Here is a 17,051-nt window from a genome sequence, read left to right on the forward strand (position 1 = left end):
TAATATGCAATGACAGGTATCTACATATATAACAGGTATGTAAATAAAGCAATCTGAACAGGCAGGCATGGCTTTCACATCCTATTTTTTTTTTTCTCTTGAGAAAGAATTAGAGAAACTGGTCATGGGCTAAGGATCTGGACCATACCTTTATGGAGACACATTGTGGATGTGCTAATTGGGGAACTTCAAAAGGGCGAGAGTTACAAATAAATACACCCCCCCCCTCCCCAAATCAAATACTTTCTCTCATGCAAATAAGAATCTATCATGACCCCATTATGACTTGATTGGTATCAAATTTGAAATAGATTAAAGAAAACTACTAAATATTCTAGCAAAGAAAATTGGCCAAATGCTGATACACAATATGAAAATGGATTTTAGGCTGGGGTGTAAATACAACCCAAAATAAAAAAGGCAAAATCAAACAAAGAAAAAATGAAAACAAAATGTATATTTACAAAACTTCACTATAAGGATCCCCCCCACCAGAAGCCCTCTTTAGTGTCAATCGGCTTTGCCTCTTCATGGGAAACTAGAGCTTTGTGTGATAAACAACCTTGATCTTTTTGATTGGCTGTCAACTCGCACTTAAACATGCACGAAATCACATCCTTTCAAGCTCTAAAATTACGGCACGCCCTCTGCAGTTAGATACATATTTATATAGATATAATTMAACTGGAAACCCTTTGGCAAATTACACACACACACTTAATACTTTTTTTTGTCTTTTAGATCACAGCTCSTATAATTGGTTGGGATTCTCCAAATGCATCAGGCACTGTACACTTGGAAGTGTGGAGGAGCATAGTTAAGGTCAGTAGCTAGTTAACTATATATCCATTGCTCCACTGTGCCCTAACCCTCAACACATCCTACTTTCATTATAGTAATAAAAAGACCTCTCGTCATCCCAAWTCTTCCCCAGCACCCCTCCTAGCTTCCGCTAACTGCCCGTGACAGGCCTTCCACCGCCAAAGCTGAGTCCTTACAACCTGCTTCGYCTGGCTAGTTCTTCAGAGCTAATAAGTGTATTAACGAGAAAACAAAATCAAGCAAAAACTAAAAGAAASAAAATTATAATAAGCTCAATTTGCAATCAATTTAGCCATGCTTTTAACAGACAGCTGTTCAGGGCACACCCAGAATGTGTCAGCATATCATTAAGTCTCAGAGTTTCAAAATACCGGACTACATTAACAAGTTGGTGTAGCTGCTTTCCTTTCATTTCTTTCATCGCCAGCAAGTAGGTGTGGAATGGGTGGGTGGGGTTAAGGGAATGAGTGACTTGGCATTGCATGTTGGATGAAGAATGAGGCCATGTTTGGGAGAGACAGTCTGGGTTCAGTTCCCATTTAGCGTTGTTTAGTGAATACTAGTGAGATCACCGAATCAGAGCAGGTATGGGTGGGGTTGTGGACAGGGAGGGTGGGATCTTTATTGCTATATAAATTCAGTGCAGATTCATTAGTAACAATACATACACATCCACCCAGTTTGTGATTGATGAAGAAAAATAAATGGGAATTCAACTCAATGAACAGAAAGAAATAAAAAGCAACTGTTGGGTTTGTATGAYAGATATTGTGTTAAAAACCAAATGGTTTTATCAAAAACATGTTAGGGTAACTGTACGGACAGGCGCCCCTCTCACTGCATCCGAGAAGCTAGCAAAAGGCAATTACCAGTTAACTGATCAGCAGGCAGGCTTGGGGCGGCTCGTCATTGGGTGAAGAGTTCAGAGGTCAGAAGGTCATGTGTTAGTTGCCGGTGGCGGCTAGGTGGTTAGAAACAAAAAACAAAAGAAAAAAAAGATAGAAAGGATATTAGTGTCAGCAAGAAGAGACTAATGACATCATTTTAACAATAAAATGAATGCAATCTTTTATTCCCCCTAATTTCCCGCCAAGAAACAAACCAGGCTAATCTTGAAATAATCATGACGTTGTTACATCATGATCGAAACTACTAAGCCCCCAACCTAAATCAAACGCAACATTGCCCCCAGTACCCACAAACAGAAGCAAAGAAAACATACACGTACAAAGTTAACAAATAAAATAAGTGTTTTAGTTTTCGCGGTTGGAATGCAAGTTAAAACAGTGTGATTAGTGGTAAGACTTAAACTAGTGTTATGCAAGGAATAACAGTAACTAGTGTTATGTAATGAATCGATGAATCACTGTTTTCCGATTCCTTCTCTTTATTTATATACAGTAGCCATAAACACATTTGTTATAAAAAAAAAAAAGAATATAAAATTACAGTACCTCGTGTACAACTGAAATTGTATTTTTTTTAAATTTTATTTCAATACTTAAAATACACCGGAGAAAGACTGTAAACTAGCTTAAGTATGTCAGTTTTACATAAACAAAACAATTCAGGAGAGAGAAAAAAATATGGTGCATGGTAACAACGAGGCTACTGTAGTGTTGTCTACTTTTTCCAGTTAGCGTTTAGTCGCTGTCCACTGTTCCTCACAAGTAGAACATTTATTATGAATGGAACAAGYCTAACCTATTTTAGGATCTATCTCAGAGGATTGTTAAGAAAATGTAGCTTGAACACTGCGTGTACTACCTGTTCTGTCACCAAGGGTCACAGTTCATGTAAACCAAAGCAATCAAGATCGCTTTTGCCTGAGCATTGAAATAGTTATATGGAGTACTGTGAGAACTATGTAAACAATGTGCATACCACAGTCAACCATTTAGGTGGTGTGTGTGTACGTGTGTAGAAAGGAAGGTGGTGRAAAAAAAGTGACTCAAATATAAGGCAATGCAATCAACAGCCAAAGTTAAGTATCTTAGAGACTAAACTAACCTCTGTCTGCGGTCACAATCCTTTGGTAAGGACGGACCCGCGAGTCATGCCGTCTCACTTTAGTAGCCATTGCACCTAGATTGCAACAGGTCCACAAGGTTAGAAACCATTCACTTCAGGAAGGGAAAACAAGTCTTACAGTAATACACATATACATTATATATATATATATATATAAAATATACAAACATGTATAGAAAATGCATAGAAAAAAAATACACATTTGCTTTAACTTGATATCTATAAAAGTATAACTTAGGTAATAAAATTCCATAGTACACAGTGTTAGAGGATTCTTTGAAACCGGCAGGCAAGGGGACAGGGGACTAAGGCTGTCTAGAAGAAAAACATTTTCCAGGAGGTGGACTGAGAAATTGATTGATTTTGTAGGGTGTGAAAATCCAAAGCGGCTCAGATCCTAACTGGATAGTGCTAGACACTACCTGGCTCTCTCACCTCTCTACATCCCAGTCAATCTGCTCACTGGCAGTCATTCCACGGAATATTTGTCACAAATGAAGACAGACATTTCAATTATCCTAGTGCATGGTTGGTCTGGATATCATACACGGAAACATCGTAAAATACTATGTCTGAGTAAGGTTGTTGTATGGTTGCATAGGAACTGTGACCGTGCATAGAGATCATTTTGTGTGTGAAAGGTAAATCCTTAAGTTGGTCTAAAAGCCTAGCYAGAGCGAGGTGCAGTCAGCAAAACACAATTTCAGGACTCRGGGGTCGTATCTCTTGGGCTTTTATCCGACTGTCAATATTTATGATTTAGTTTGAGCCGGGGAAGGATGGCCTCCCAGATTCCGGGGCGAGAGAGAAACAGCGTGATGCTGGGGTGGCCATATTTCTCTGCTCTTCATTACCCAGAGAGCGTTTAAAGAGATTTGTGACAGAGGMCTTCATTGGCTAAATGGTGGCCGTCCCCACAGAATGGGTCACCATGACAACCATCTGGGCATCCAGTCAAATCGCATACTACTAAACGCTCTTAGCTGCAGTCAAGTTAACACTTTAAAGGAGACTTAACTCAGAATGTTATCTCTAGGATCAGAAGGCTTGGGGAGGTTTCTATGCTGGAATGGGCCAGTGATGGTTACATCACATTTGAAAACAGCCAAACAACCCTGGCAGGTAGGAAAACTGCAATGATTCACAGGGATGGTTGATGGCTACGCCAGCCCGCCCACATTCCAATCTGTAGCACCAGATGTTCTGAGGTTTCCTAACGCTAAGGCCTGAGCAGTGCTAGTAGAGCCAATTGGTGGTGTTCCAATGGGTCTCCTTTGAAGGCACCGATCAATACGGCAAGTAAATAAAACACACTAAGCTGCTGTGCCCTYCAAGTTAGAGAGAAAAGCCAGTAGGCTCTGTACTACACAACGGCTCCCAGAGACATCCCTCACACACGCACCGACACAGGTCAGCTAACATGGCAGTCTTGTGATGTCAGGATCAACACCTCATTTACCCCCTAGAGTCGAATTTAAGATGTTTTGAAAATCCAACAAATTCAGTCAGTCAGTTGAAGCTAAATATATATTTTTCAGCATCAAATACGTCGCACTTCCGCATCAGCCAGTACCAGTTTATTTTTATTAATGGAAGTATGAAGGTAGTTCTGTTATATATTTTTTAAACACATCTTGTAGATTTAGGGCAGACACTTTTTTATACATTTTTGGACTGTCCTTTTTGCCATTTATGAATGTTTTATTCAATGCGTTTCTATGGACTTTAGYAGTAAAGGCCAAAATCAATATTTAATCAAATAATTACATTTTTCGATACCTAAAGGGGGTCCTGAAATCAAAAATCAAATAGCTAAATAATCCATGGTATGACCATCTTAAAATAATTCCATATGTCAGTTTAGCACCTCCTCCGACGTCTTAGATGAATGAATTAAGGCAGCGGCACAAACAGGAAAGTCCTCTGTCGAAACTCAATGAGGTATGCTGTGGCACACTCATTGTTTGGTCGAATTAAGAGTGCAACAGCCTCCATAAAATATGACTTCAGGAAACTAGGCGTATGTCGCACGTCACTACTTCACAGGAGAGGCATTTTAACGTCAACTAAAATACATTTTTGGGGCAGAAATGCATYCTGGAGCATGTGAACTTTCATGTGCCTTAATAAAATAACAATTAATTAAAATTGTTAAAATTATGAGCCCAGTTGGTTTAGCCACGGAAAAAGTCAGGAACCTTCCCGCTAGAGATGGGCTGAGATAATGGCTGGGCATGCCGGGAGATGAGTTTGGATTGGTCTGCCATTTAGCTTGCTTCTGTTTATAACAGCTCAGTATGTGTTGATTGTACTTTCTACCACGCCCTTTTTGAATATAACATTAGCCATCGATAACTACAAAAGTTACTCCTTCTCAACATTGATGCCCTGAATTTAGCAGGCGCTATCGACAGATTAGTTGGAGAAAGTGATTAGCTACTTCCTGCACCCGCCACAGTCAGTGTGAACCGGAGTGACTGACAACGCTGGCCAAACGGTTAGAAACAAAACAGAGTTAAAAGGTTCGTCTGCCGTGAAGCGTTCATCCATGTATACAGGTAAGAGTCTAGCTAGATTTTCTGATAAGTTTCTAATTGTCTGAAAGTCGTTTATTGAAAAATGTACTGTTAGCTAGCTAACGTTACGTGTATGATCTGTGTAGTAATATTATTCTARTCAGAAATCCATGTGCATTCTTAGTTTAGCCTAATGTTAGCTAGCTAACATCAAACCTGGTTATCTACCTGTAGATTCATACTACAGCTATGATAATGTTTGTATTGGTTGGTAGTTTGAGTTGGGATTATATAGCTGTTCATTGTTTAGCTAGCTAGCGAGAGATATATATACACACGTCCCCAGATGTGTGTATTACATGACCCATCAAGTTAGCCAGGTGTGTCTGGGGGTGATTACAGMCACCAATTGTACTTCATGAACATRTCTAGACAATATTGACCAATCTACTTAGCGAGACGTGGCTGGGGGTTGGTTATAGCATTTCCTTCACATGACCCATCAATTTAGACAAGTGTGTTAAGCTTCATCTAATAATAAAACAAAATATTTTTATCTGGATCCTTTGTCAATTAAGGCAGCCCCCCGCACCTCTGATTCAGATGGGTTGGGTTAAATGCGCAAGACATTTCAGTTAAAGGCATTCAGTTGTACAACTGACTAGATATCCCGTTTCTTTTCTATTTTTGATATTGTTACTTGTGTAAACATTAGTGAAATGGTTACCTGTATCCTGTGCATGTGACAAAATCAACATTGATATAGTGTGTGTTTACCACAGATGGTAATGTGAAGAACATTACCTGCACCAAAGTCAGATTAGTATATAGGCCAAGGACTAGATAGTGTATTTTTACCTGCAGTTTTCCCCTATTGTAGGCTACTACTTTCACCACTTTGTCTTGAAATCTTTGGTTGTTTACTAAACTAAATCACTCTGTTCAGCAAATGCCTCATGTGAATCCTTAAGAGATGTGGGGCTAAGGCTTAAGAGGGTGTGAACAATGCTGAATGGGTGTAGACAAAGAGCTCTCCAGTAGGCATACCAAATTAATCAAGGTCCATTTTCTCAGAGGTGGGGTTACAAGTTATTCAACTTTCAAAGCAGAATTACTTTCTCATTGTTAACTTATGATATACACATTTCTAGCTCTGAGTCTACTTTAATCCAATGTAATAAATTTAAAAAAGTTTAAAAAAATGCTACATAAGACCGAATCAAGTCGGTCGGTTACAAATGTTAGTCATTATCGTCTATTTTGTTGAAAATGTTTCTTTGGCAGCATATTGCATACACACCCGCACCTACAGAATGTAATTCCCACAGCTGACGTAATGACTGGGGAATGTCTGTGGCTTGTACTAAGTTGAAGTTCAAGAAGGTGAAAACTGAGACAAATGGAAAAATGAGAACAGTAAATTTAATGAACTTCCCCGCCGGGACAAAGGGGACTTTCTACTGGCATCAAGGCCAGAGCTGCAGAGTTAGCTGGGGGAAAACWGAATCATTTCAAAAGCTGTTGAAATCCAGGGGGAGCCACCGCCAGACTGAATCTGCCTCTTGCAAGTGCATAGAAAGGCGAGAGCGCGGGTGTGTGCAATCATGCATGTCCCTGTCAGAGTGTGTGTGTGTGGTGTGTGTGTATTCTCAGACAAGGCAACAACTTGAGCCAGGGAAAGGATTTGGTGGGGAGATACACTAAAATGAAAAATGTCTAACTGGAAGAAAAAAATCCCTGTCCCCCTTGCCCTTTATTAGCCATGTACAGCCATTAGGTCATAAGGTCACACCAATAACAACCCTATTTTCTTTCAGCTGGATACGACATATTTACCTTTTAAGTCCTGACTGTGGCTCATCGAAGCCGCGTCCAAAAACCCAGGGTAAAACAAGCTGCCCTCCTGTCCGGGGCTAAAGGGGCCGCCGCCCAGGCCCCAGGGACGCTTACCTAGAACCCCACTGTGGTCGATAGGGTACTCCAACAGGGAGGTGGGTGCCAGGGCGTACGGGTAGTCGTACGGGGAGGCGTAGATGATGCCGCCTTCCGGTGAGGGAGGCACCAGGGTTGGGGTGCCGTTGTGCAACATGCCCTGCATTTGGGGTTGTCGGATGATGTTCATGATGGGGGTGCCTCCCGGTGTGGGGGGCCTCATTTGCTGATGGGGGGCCATCATATGCCCCTGGGGGGCCTGTATTAGGCGGGGGCCCTGAGCGGCGGCTGCCGCCGCTGCAAGAGAGAACGCAAGGGGGTCTGCCATAAGCAAAAAGAGTGAAAGAGAAAGATGGAGAGACAGAGATACAAGACAAGGGGGTAAAGATGTGGTGTGGGTGACCAATCACAGGTCGAGAAGCAGGTTGAAAATACAAAACAGCAGGRAAAGGGGGTAGGGGGAAAAGGAGGGGAGGGGCGAAAAAAAGGAAAATTAGTCCATGCAATGATCAAAGTGAACCAGCAAACCAAAAATTGAGTAAAGAAAATAAACCATACCAAAATAAAAATAAATAGATTATAAATTGCTAAAAATGATGCCATTACCCCAATGCACAGAGCATATTAAGCATACCAATCACCATGACAACCACAAATTAATGTACTGCGGACGGCACAAGTGATTAAAACAAATACACAAGGCAACAGAAATTAAGCCACTGGCCACAGAGGAGACTAGGAGTGCCAGTTTGATATGGACCAATAGGATTAGGTCAATCCCCAGAAAAGACAATTGAGTCTATTGGACGACTCTGAGCCTATGAGGCCTTGAGTGGGACCGACTAGTTGATATTGGCCAATACTGGATATATAAGTACAGTTCAGATTCACTCCACTCCTCTACATGACCCTGAGACCATTTTGGTTGGCTGAAAAAAACCAATAAAAGATTGTCCAAATGGCTTTGCATATTTTCCAACGTCATACCACACACAACAGTTAAAATCACTGACGGCCGGGGCGACTGAATCAATGTTTTACATGTAGCTCTTTGGCCCATGATTCGGTGGCTGTCGAGGCTAATTCACACCAAGTATCACTAGTCTGGTTATCCACTGGTCCAGACATTGGTATTACAAACCAAATGTCAAATATATATAGATTTGATTTTTTTTTTTTTTTTAACACTTCAAGCCTTTTGGACTGACCAAATGTGCAAAACAAATTTATCGCCATTACTAATATCATTCAGTAACAAATGATAATGTAAACAGTAAATGGTCAATTGAAAGCAGTCACCCCAAAACATTGAAATAAAGACGTTGCAAGGCATTTATTTAAGATCACAGGCATGAGAGTGCAGAAACCGCAAGAGCACTGGGCGGGATAAACTCCACAGAAAAAAACACTGGTGATTGGAAATCAAAACTGTAACAGATGCGTGAACTACATCATGCAGAGATGACAGTGATTTCTGCGATGCGCTGCAGGCATACCGAAACCACCTCGAGATTGCAACAAATTGTGATTGCATCCATATGGGGAGGGAAAGGGGCACCTAGGGGGGAGCGGTGAGAGGGAGGGATGGAGGGGACACTGCTCTACTTTGATACAGGTGGTTTGTGAGGTAGGTAGACACTGGTTGGACAACACTTCAGAGAAAAGTGCAGTCTACAAAAGAAATTGGTCAAGACACATGACACTGCAATGACTACATACATGAACCTAGTAGAGGCACACAGTATATCATGCGCATGTTACATTTCTTCTTCACTGTGGTCATTAAGAGATTCTTACCCGTCAATAAAATAAAAAGGATTATGATAAACTTTGTGTCACGTTAGTCAATGTGGGTCAAAACAGGACCTTCGTGAATGTGGTTGTAAAGCTTACGTGTCTTGATGTTGGTGTCACGGTACGTCCCGTTGAGAATGGCCAGCTCCATTAGCTGCATCTTCTTCAGATTATCCTCTCCTTCCGCCTGGAACAAACAACCGAGTCATTTCAATTGACAAGTCATTTCACTGTGCCACTATTGCAAGAGGGACATGGGGACAGAAAAACCACTTGGTCACAAAATCATTAGTGCACACTGTAGCAATCTGTAAACGGAACACCCTTTGCAATGAAAACGAGTTATTGGACAAACTCACAGGTCCCTTCCCGTTTCATTTGCTTCCTAGTGAACACCCCCCAGTTTGTTCTCCATAAGCACAAGTTGCATGGGGGTGGAAGGCACAGATGAGCTACAACACCATGTTGCTGCATCTAAAMGCTTTGCTAAAATCGCTGACAGACATTAGGCAGGGAAAACGTACGCATAAACCACCACCCTATCAGCAAGATAATTACTGTATTTTTTGGGTTCAGGTGCGCAATAACAGCCCAGTTAATGTCAGTCCTGTCAATGAATGTTTGGATAAATAAATACAAAAGCCCTGCCTCTGTCATTATCACCCAAATTAGTCAAGTGAAATTATTCATGTAGAGCAATTAAGTTAGCGCCCCCCTTCCTGAGCCTGCCATTTTCCCCCTGAAGTGACTAAACCCTTCTTAACCATGAAAATGCAGTGATTTTCCAGGTAGTGGAGCGTAATAAAGTAGGACCAGTGTGATTTCAGCAGACAGACAGGAAAGGCCCACCCCCCCAGACTTCACATCTGCTCTACGCTTCAGAAAGACAAGTGCTTCATGGGTGCACCTGTACCGGAATACACGAGATCCGATCTCAGATCCAAGCTGGTCCGGCTCCAGAACTAAATGTCGCGGGTCTGGGTCGGATCTGATATGATTGTCATGGGTATGTGTAATTAACGGACTTGTTCGAAAGGAACATTTCAGATCCGAACGTGACTGCTGTATAAGTTAGGCTGCTGCGCTTGCTTTCACAAGAGTGGGGCGTGTAGCTTGTTGGTCAATCATAAGTCAAAGTGGCAATAGGATACAGTCAGTCTCCATCTGTAGCCAAAGTTAAGATATCAAATCAATGGAAGATGGAGTTAAAATGAAAAAGGAGGATAGGTTACAATGACCAAGAGACAACAGGTAGGCTGCTACTTAAAATTTGAATGGAGTTGTTTGGTGGCAGGTAGCCTAGTGGTCAGAGCGTTGGGCCGAAAGGTTGGTGGATCAAATCCACGAGCTGCTGAGGTCAAAAATCTGACCTTTTGCCCATGAAATAGGCAGTTTAACCCAGTGTTCCTAGGCCGTCATTGTAAATACGAATGTTCTTAACTGACTTGCCTAGTTAAAAAAAAAAAAAATGTAAGTGTAGGACGAGAAAGCGCATGCCTTGAGTAGCCTAGCTAGCTTCTCCCAGTTTGACGCAGTCAAGACCGGTACTACGTAATCATATTGGATGATAAAGTAGCTATTAATCTACTATAGCGTGAGCCGGCTTGGTTGGTTGCTGTCTCTCCTTCACCATGTCACTTSCTCACACTAGCCCACAGACAGCCCCTGCTAGAGCATCACTTCTCTACCTCCCCTCCCACAAGCTTTATTGGCTCCGGTTAATAAAGTAGCATAAAAATGTATTTCTGCTGCTTCCCTCACTCGGATCGGGTCTGGATACAACCAGGTCTATACGGAACGGGTCKAGTTGTCCTCAGATCCGTTTGGAACGGGCCTATAAAATAAAAATAAAAAAGTATATTTACGCATTGTGTCCGGGTGGGATAGCCCCATGTCCCTTTTGGAACAGGTCCAACTTTGACCTGTGAAGGACTCTACTTCTCAGAAAGCAGACTCGAGAGCTCCATTGTCATGACAGGATTACGTTTTGGCYGGGTTGTTCAGACTCGATAAAAAGAGGACAAGGCTGTTAACGGCGGCGCAATAAAGACGGGGGCAAGTTTGACATGCCGGTGCACCATTCAATATCACACGCTTTTCTTTGGAGTAAATAGCCGCAAATAAAAAATAAAATAAAAAATTACTGCCTTTTTCAATCAGGCCAAAGTGGGGAGAAAAAAATGCCACAGATAGCAAGGCTCAAAGTAAAGACCTCCCCAAAGACACCTTTCAAGGGGAAGACTAAGGGGGGGGGGGGCAGAGGAGACAGTGGCTGGTCTCAACTGAAGGCTGTGGTTTCAGACTACACACAAGGTTGTGCGCTACGGTCCACAATAGTCGTTGGCTGTACTGGTGGCAATTAACAAGGAAAGGAAGTCTTTCTCCCTTTGCCTCACTCTCTTCCACTCGCTCTGACTATTACATGTCAGGAAGGGAACTGGAGTTCATAAATGAGAAGATGTGACAATGCAACAGCTTTTCGCCAACATTGAATAGGCACATTTTCATGGAAGGTGGACAAATAACATGACGAGTACCATGTATAAGGGCGGCAGGTAGCCTAGTGGTTAGAGCGTTGGGCCAGTAACCGAAARGTTTCTAGATCGAATCCCCGAGCTGACAAGGTACAAATCTGTTGTTCCGGGGCAGAACAAGGAAGTTAACCCACTGTTCCTAGGCCGTCATTGTAAATAAGAATTTGTTCTTAATTGACTTCCCTAATTAAATAAAGAATACATAAAATCAATTGGTGAATAGGCCTACAGTGCATTTGGAAAGTATTCAGACGTCTTCACTTTCCACATTTTGTTACATTACAGCCTTATTTTAAAATGGATAAAAAATATCTTCAATCTACATAATGACAAAGTGAAAAACAGGCTAAGAATTTCATTACAAACGCAAAACTTAAACGCCTTATTTACATAATGCAGACACTGCTATGAAACTCRAAATTTAGCTCGGATGMWTCCGGTTTCCAGAGATGTTTCTACAACTTGGAGTCCACCTGTGGTAAATTCAATTGCTTGGACATGATTTGGAAAGGCACACCTGACTATATAAGGTCCAACAGTTGACAGTGCATGTCAAAGCAAAAACCAAGCCATGAGGTTGAATAAATTGTCAGTAGAGCGCCAAGACAGGATTGAGTCGAGGCACAGATTTGGGGAAGGGTACCAATAACTGTCTGCAGCATTGAAGGTACCCAAGAACAGAGGCCTCCATTCTTAAATGGAAGAAATTTGGAACCACCAAGACTCACAAATCTGTCCGCCTGGCCAAACTACACAGTCGGGGGAGAAGGGCCTGGTCAGGGAGGTGACCAAGAACCCGATGGTGACTGACAGAGCACCAGAATTCCTCTGTGGAGATGGGAGAGCCTTCCAGAAGCACAACTATCTCTGCAGCACTCCACCAATCAGGCCTTTATGGTAGAGTGGCCAGACAGAAGCCACTCCTCAGTTTGCCAAAAGTCACCTAAAGGACTCTCAAACCATAAGAAACAAGATTCTCTGGWCTGAAGAAACCAAGATTGAACTCTTTTGCCTGAATGCCAAGCGTCTGGAGGAAACCTGGCACCATCCCTATGTATTTCAGCGGCAGGGAGAGGGAGACTAGTCAGGATCGCGGGAAATATGAACGGAGAAAAATACATAGAGATCCTTRCTGAAAACCTGCTCCAGAGCGCTCAGGAGGTTCACCTTCCAACAGGACAGCGACTAAGCACACTGTCCTTGAGTGGCCCAGCCAGAGCCCGGACTTGAACCCGGTCGAACATCTTTGGAGAGATCTGATTGAGCTTGAGGGGATCGGCAGAAGAGGATGGGAGAAACTCCAACTACAGGTGTGCCAAGCTTGTAGTGTCATATCCAAGAAGACAAAAGGCTGTAATCACTGCCAAAATGTGCTTCAACAAAGTACTGAGTAAAGGGTCAGAATACTTACGTAAATGCGATAATCGTTTTATTTTATACATTTGCCTAAAATCCTGTTTTTGCTTTGCCATTATGGGGTATTGGGTGTAGATTGATGTGGGGGGGGGGAGCGAATTTAATTCATTTTAGAATAAGGCTGTAACAAAATGTTGAAAAGTGAAGGGGTCCAAATACTATATCATTCCCACCCCTCTGTACATTTCTAAAACATAAGAGGGAGCAGCTAGCGCTAGCACTACCCAAGAAAATTCTGGGCCACTGAAAGCATAAAAAAGGCACAAGAACCACATTGAGCCTAGAAGGATCCGAKCCCATTCAGTGGCCATTTCAACAACCTCAGAGTTGGGGCGTGAGAGGCCACTTCACATTTTCTACACTAGGCCTGCTGGCCTAATTAGACACGTTCACAGAGAATAGCTAACGCTCACCCTTCAACCTGGAAATGGCCTCAAATCACTGCTAATTAGCTGTTAGAATTCTCCACAGTGCCCAGTCAGCCCATTTTTAGTTCCCAATCAGTGGTTGCGGTAGCGTGAACGTCTTTATCTACTCATTCTGTAAAGATTCTCCGTCATCTGCCTCCTTTCCGAGTTTACCATCACAGATTAAATCAAATTGTGACCCCGCTGACCTTCTACACAGCTTCTCCAGACCGGARGAATTTTCAAAAATGAGTCCCAGGAACGAGACAGCTTGTTTTCCTTCTCTGCTCCTTTTTTGGCCTCAAACTGTGTCAGCCTGTTTGGATCTGAGCCAATGGTGATGTTAAGACAAAACTAATGAGCCCTCCCAAAAAAACTGAGAAGCAGTCACGGCGAGGTTGAGTGTGTTCGGTTGCACATGTGGTTTWCGGTGACAAAAACGTGGCATGAATCAAGATGGGCTCTTCTGATTCTCTTTGAGAGAAAAATAGTTCACAAAAAGCCTTTACATGGAGCCAGACTGGCAGAGTAGAATCTGACCCTGGTTAGAGAACCGAGTCAGTGTTGAGACCCACAAAATTCTTCACCTCAGGCGTCTGCAAGGTCACTAGGTCTTTACTCTACCCKCTGTCCCAAACATAAAGGCCTACTGTGAGTTGCCGGTAACGCATTCAGAACACTGCTACAATGTTCTGTTTAATGTGCAAACTGGAGAGCGGACAGATGTTGGMGCGTGAGATTGAATAACCATTGGGTGGTTTCCCCTCACAGCACACCTGAATGCTCGCTGACGCGGTTAACCTTTTAAAATGCAGAGCGAATAATGAGCGTTAGAAAGGCGTTTTCCCTTTCAGGAGGGGCCTGGCTGGTTTTAAGCGTGTGTAGTTGGGAGGGGGGTGTGAGAGAGTTGCAGGCAGACAGGGACAGGAAAGAGCCAAAGGATGATTGATCTGAAGGTTGGGAGAGTTAAAAAAGCTCCGGGGACAGGGGTGTCACCATCCTCATCTATCCAGCTCTGCATAGCATTGCAGGTGGAGGCGCTGTTTTGAGGCGCGTAAAGGAAAATAGAGGGCAGCAGAGGCAAAGGTATACAGATCCTGCTTGGGAGGGTGTGTGTGCATGTGTGGGAGAGGAAAACGAAGTATGCCTAGTGTGTGTGTGCGCGCCCAAGAGCGGAGGCAAACAGAATGTAAAATTCTGGGCGGGCGGGCACACCTCAGGAATCCTGCTGGCACAGCTTTCGTCATACCACAGCAGGCTGTTACTAAAAATGTCCTAATGGCCACAAGGAAGCAGATGCATGTACGCCACTGCATTAGTCAACATAATAAGGCTATTATAAATATGACTTACTTACAAATCACTCCATACAACCAGTGTTGTTGTGAGTTGGAACTTGGTCACACTAAAGTTACAGAAAGTGGGTGTCTACTGGCTGCTACTATCTAGCAGTGGGTCAACTATGAAAGCACTCAGTTTCCTGAATGAATGTTTCATATGCCAGGCTGAAGGGACTACATGTTTGATGTCCTTGTGACCGTAGCGCCGTCACAATAAATGCTCTCGAGTGGGCACTCCTCACATTCCCCCGTCTCCTCAAACAATCAGGACAGGAGATGCAGAGTGTGGGGGAAATCTCAGAGAGGCAATGGGCTGCCCAATTCCTGGGAGAAATATGGCCTGGATTACAAGCGCTGCGGACAAGGAGTGAAGGTTTCCCTCTTTACCGTCACACACAGTCTATCAGCAAAAGCCACTCAATAAAACAGCTCTATCCACAGGAATCAGATTCAATCAATAAGACCTATTTGTGAAATCAGTGGAGCAGTAATAGCTAGCAGAGGGGARGGGTGGTGGTGGGGGAAGCAGAGGTTATCCCTCTGTCTACCTGACAGCCCTACGGATGAGGTCACACGAGGCATCAGGAATCAAACTCGTGCTCAGTCTGACAGAAACCGAGAGAGTGACAGAGGTATCATAATGTTTGGAGGGCCACACCCTTGCCCCCTCCCTCAGATAAAGAGCAAGCTGTCCTGACTTCGGCGCTAGCGCATGTCTGCGGTGCCGACGCGAAAATGTTTGCTGAAGTCTGGCAGGGGCCCCTGCTTTTGTGACAGAGGAGAGGGGGAGCGAGAGAGAGACAGGGAATGTAGGGAGAACAATCCCCAGTGGCCTGACACACTGTTTCCTCTGTTTTTCTTCACTGGTCTATGCTGCCAGTCATAACAAGAGGGGAGAGGCTGGGCGCAGGTCAGGTTGCTTTCCAAACGACTCTTACCACAGAGACTGGTCGGCACGGCCATGAGACAGAGAATGTTAGGGGTGAGGAATGAAAGGGAAAATAAAGTAGAGGAATGGTAAAGGGTGTGGTAAAAGACTGATGACTTCACGTTGAGCAACAAGGGGGTGGGGTGCTTGAATACAAGCAGCTGTTTTTTCTCATACTCTCCTCCCTTAGTTTTCCTCCTAAACTAACATCTGGAGAAAAGTGATTACCCGCCACCGTGCCAAGACTTATCAAGAACTCACCAGGGAGAGAGCGAGGGAGGATGTGAAAATTACATGTTAAAAGTTGAACACCCAAAAAGTAACTACACTGAACAAAAAATAAACATGCAACAATTTCAAAGATTTTACTGAGTTACAGTTCATAAGGAAATCAGTCAATTAAAATAAATTAACTAGGCACTAAACTATAGATTTGACATGACTGGGAACACAGACATGCATCTGTTGGTCACAGGGCATGGATCAGAAAACCATTCAGTATCTGGTGTGCAGCACAACTAGGGCTGTGAMGGTCATGACATTTTGTCAGCCGGTGATCGGCAGTTAATTGAATGCGTCTCACGGTAATTGACCGTTAACACATTTAGCATCTCTGTGGGCTACACTAGTTCAAKTAGCAGGCAAGCGTCGCGAATAAATACCGTGGCATAATGTATGTTATAGTAAGAACAATACAATTGAACATAGCTGTTTTTCGCCAAATGATTTGAGTGGCCACATGCGGCTTAAGAAACAGGTCCTCCTATATGCGATTGTACAGTTATTTACGCAACTTTAGTTGTGATAAACGTTAGAATATTAGAAATCAAAATATATATAAGGCTATGATGCAATATATAAATATAAGGCTATGATGCAACGAATAATGATTTGAAAAAAGTTGCATGAGAAGGGAAGCGCTCTGCTCCGTTTCTTGCGCAGGCTGCACACACTTCAGTCTCATTCCCAATTTGACAAGGACTTGATTATATTCTCACGCAGTATTCCCAATTTAATCTSGTCTTTACATATAGCCTGCTAACGTGTTAATTAAAAAAAAAATATATATATTTTTTATATTTTTTAGAATGGCACAAAATTGTTGGTTTACATAATCCCATAGCCTGCACTGGAATAGCGAATRGAGGTTCCGTGCAGTAACTTGTTTTAAATGCCAGGTAGGCTACACAGTTTTTAAAGAGGATGTGCTTCATTTTTAAGAATTGAACAATAAATATAGCGTCATGAGAAAGCCGGGATCCTCTTTTAAATAGTGGCAAGTAAAACACTGTTCTCACATACGATTGTGCAATGACTTGGCTTATAAGAAC

At 42.8% G+C, this 17,051-nt stretch overlaps 1 protein-coding gene across 4 annotated transcripts in view; it reads right to left on the reverse strand.

Annotated features, from left to right (window-relative positions):
• Positions 1–1,255: 1,255 nt before the first annotated feature.
• qkia (QKI, KH domain containing, RNA binding a) overlaps positions 1,256–17,051 on the reverse strand; it is an 84,385-nt gene continuing 68,589 nt past the window's right edge. Inside the window, exons 5-8 of one of the 4 annotated variants that reach the window (XM_024135095.2) lie at positions 9,195–9,282; positions 7,320–7,598; positions 2,833–2,907; positions 1,256–1,783 (exon numbers count right to left, since the gene is read on the reverse strand). In XM_024135095.2, the coding sequence (XP_023990863.1) occupies positions 1,767–1,783; positions 2,833–2,907; positions 7,320–7,598; positions 9,195–9,282 (459 nt within the window). In that variant the 3' untranslated portion in view covers positions 1,256–1,766. Of the gene's footprint in view, positions 1,784–2,832; positions 2,908–7,205; positions 7,623–9,194; positions 9,283–17,051 lie in introns of all 4 variants that reach the window. The other 3 variants (XM_024135093.2, XM_024135094.2, XM_024135092.2) reach the window with 3 other exon arrangements.

This window comes from Salvelinus sp. IW2-2015, unplaced genomic scaffold (assembly GCF_002910315.2).
Source record: "Salvelinus sp. IW2-2015 unplaced genomic scaffold, ASM291031v2 Un_scaffold83, whole genome shotgun sequence".
In the NCBI taxonomy this organism is placed as follows: Eukaryota; Metazoa; Chordata; class Actinopteri; order Salmoniformes; family Salmonidae; genus Salvelinus; species Salvelinus sp. IW2-2015.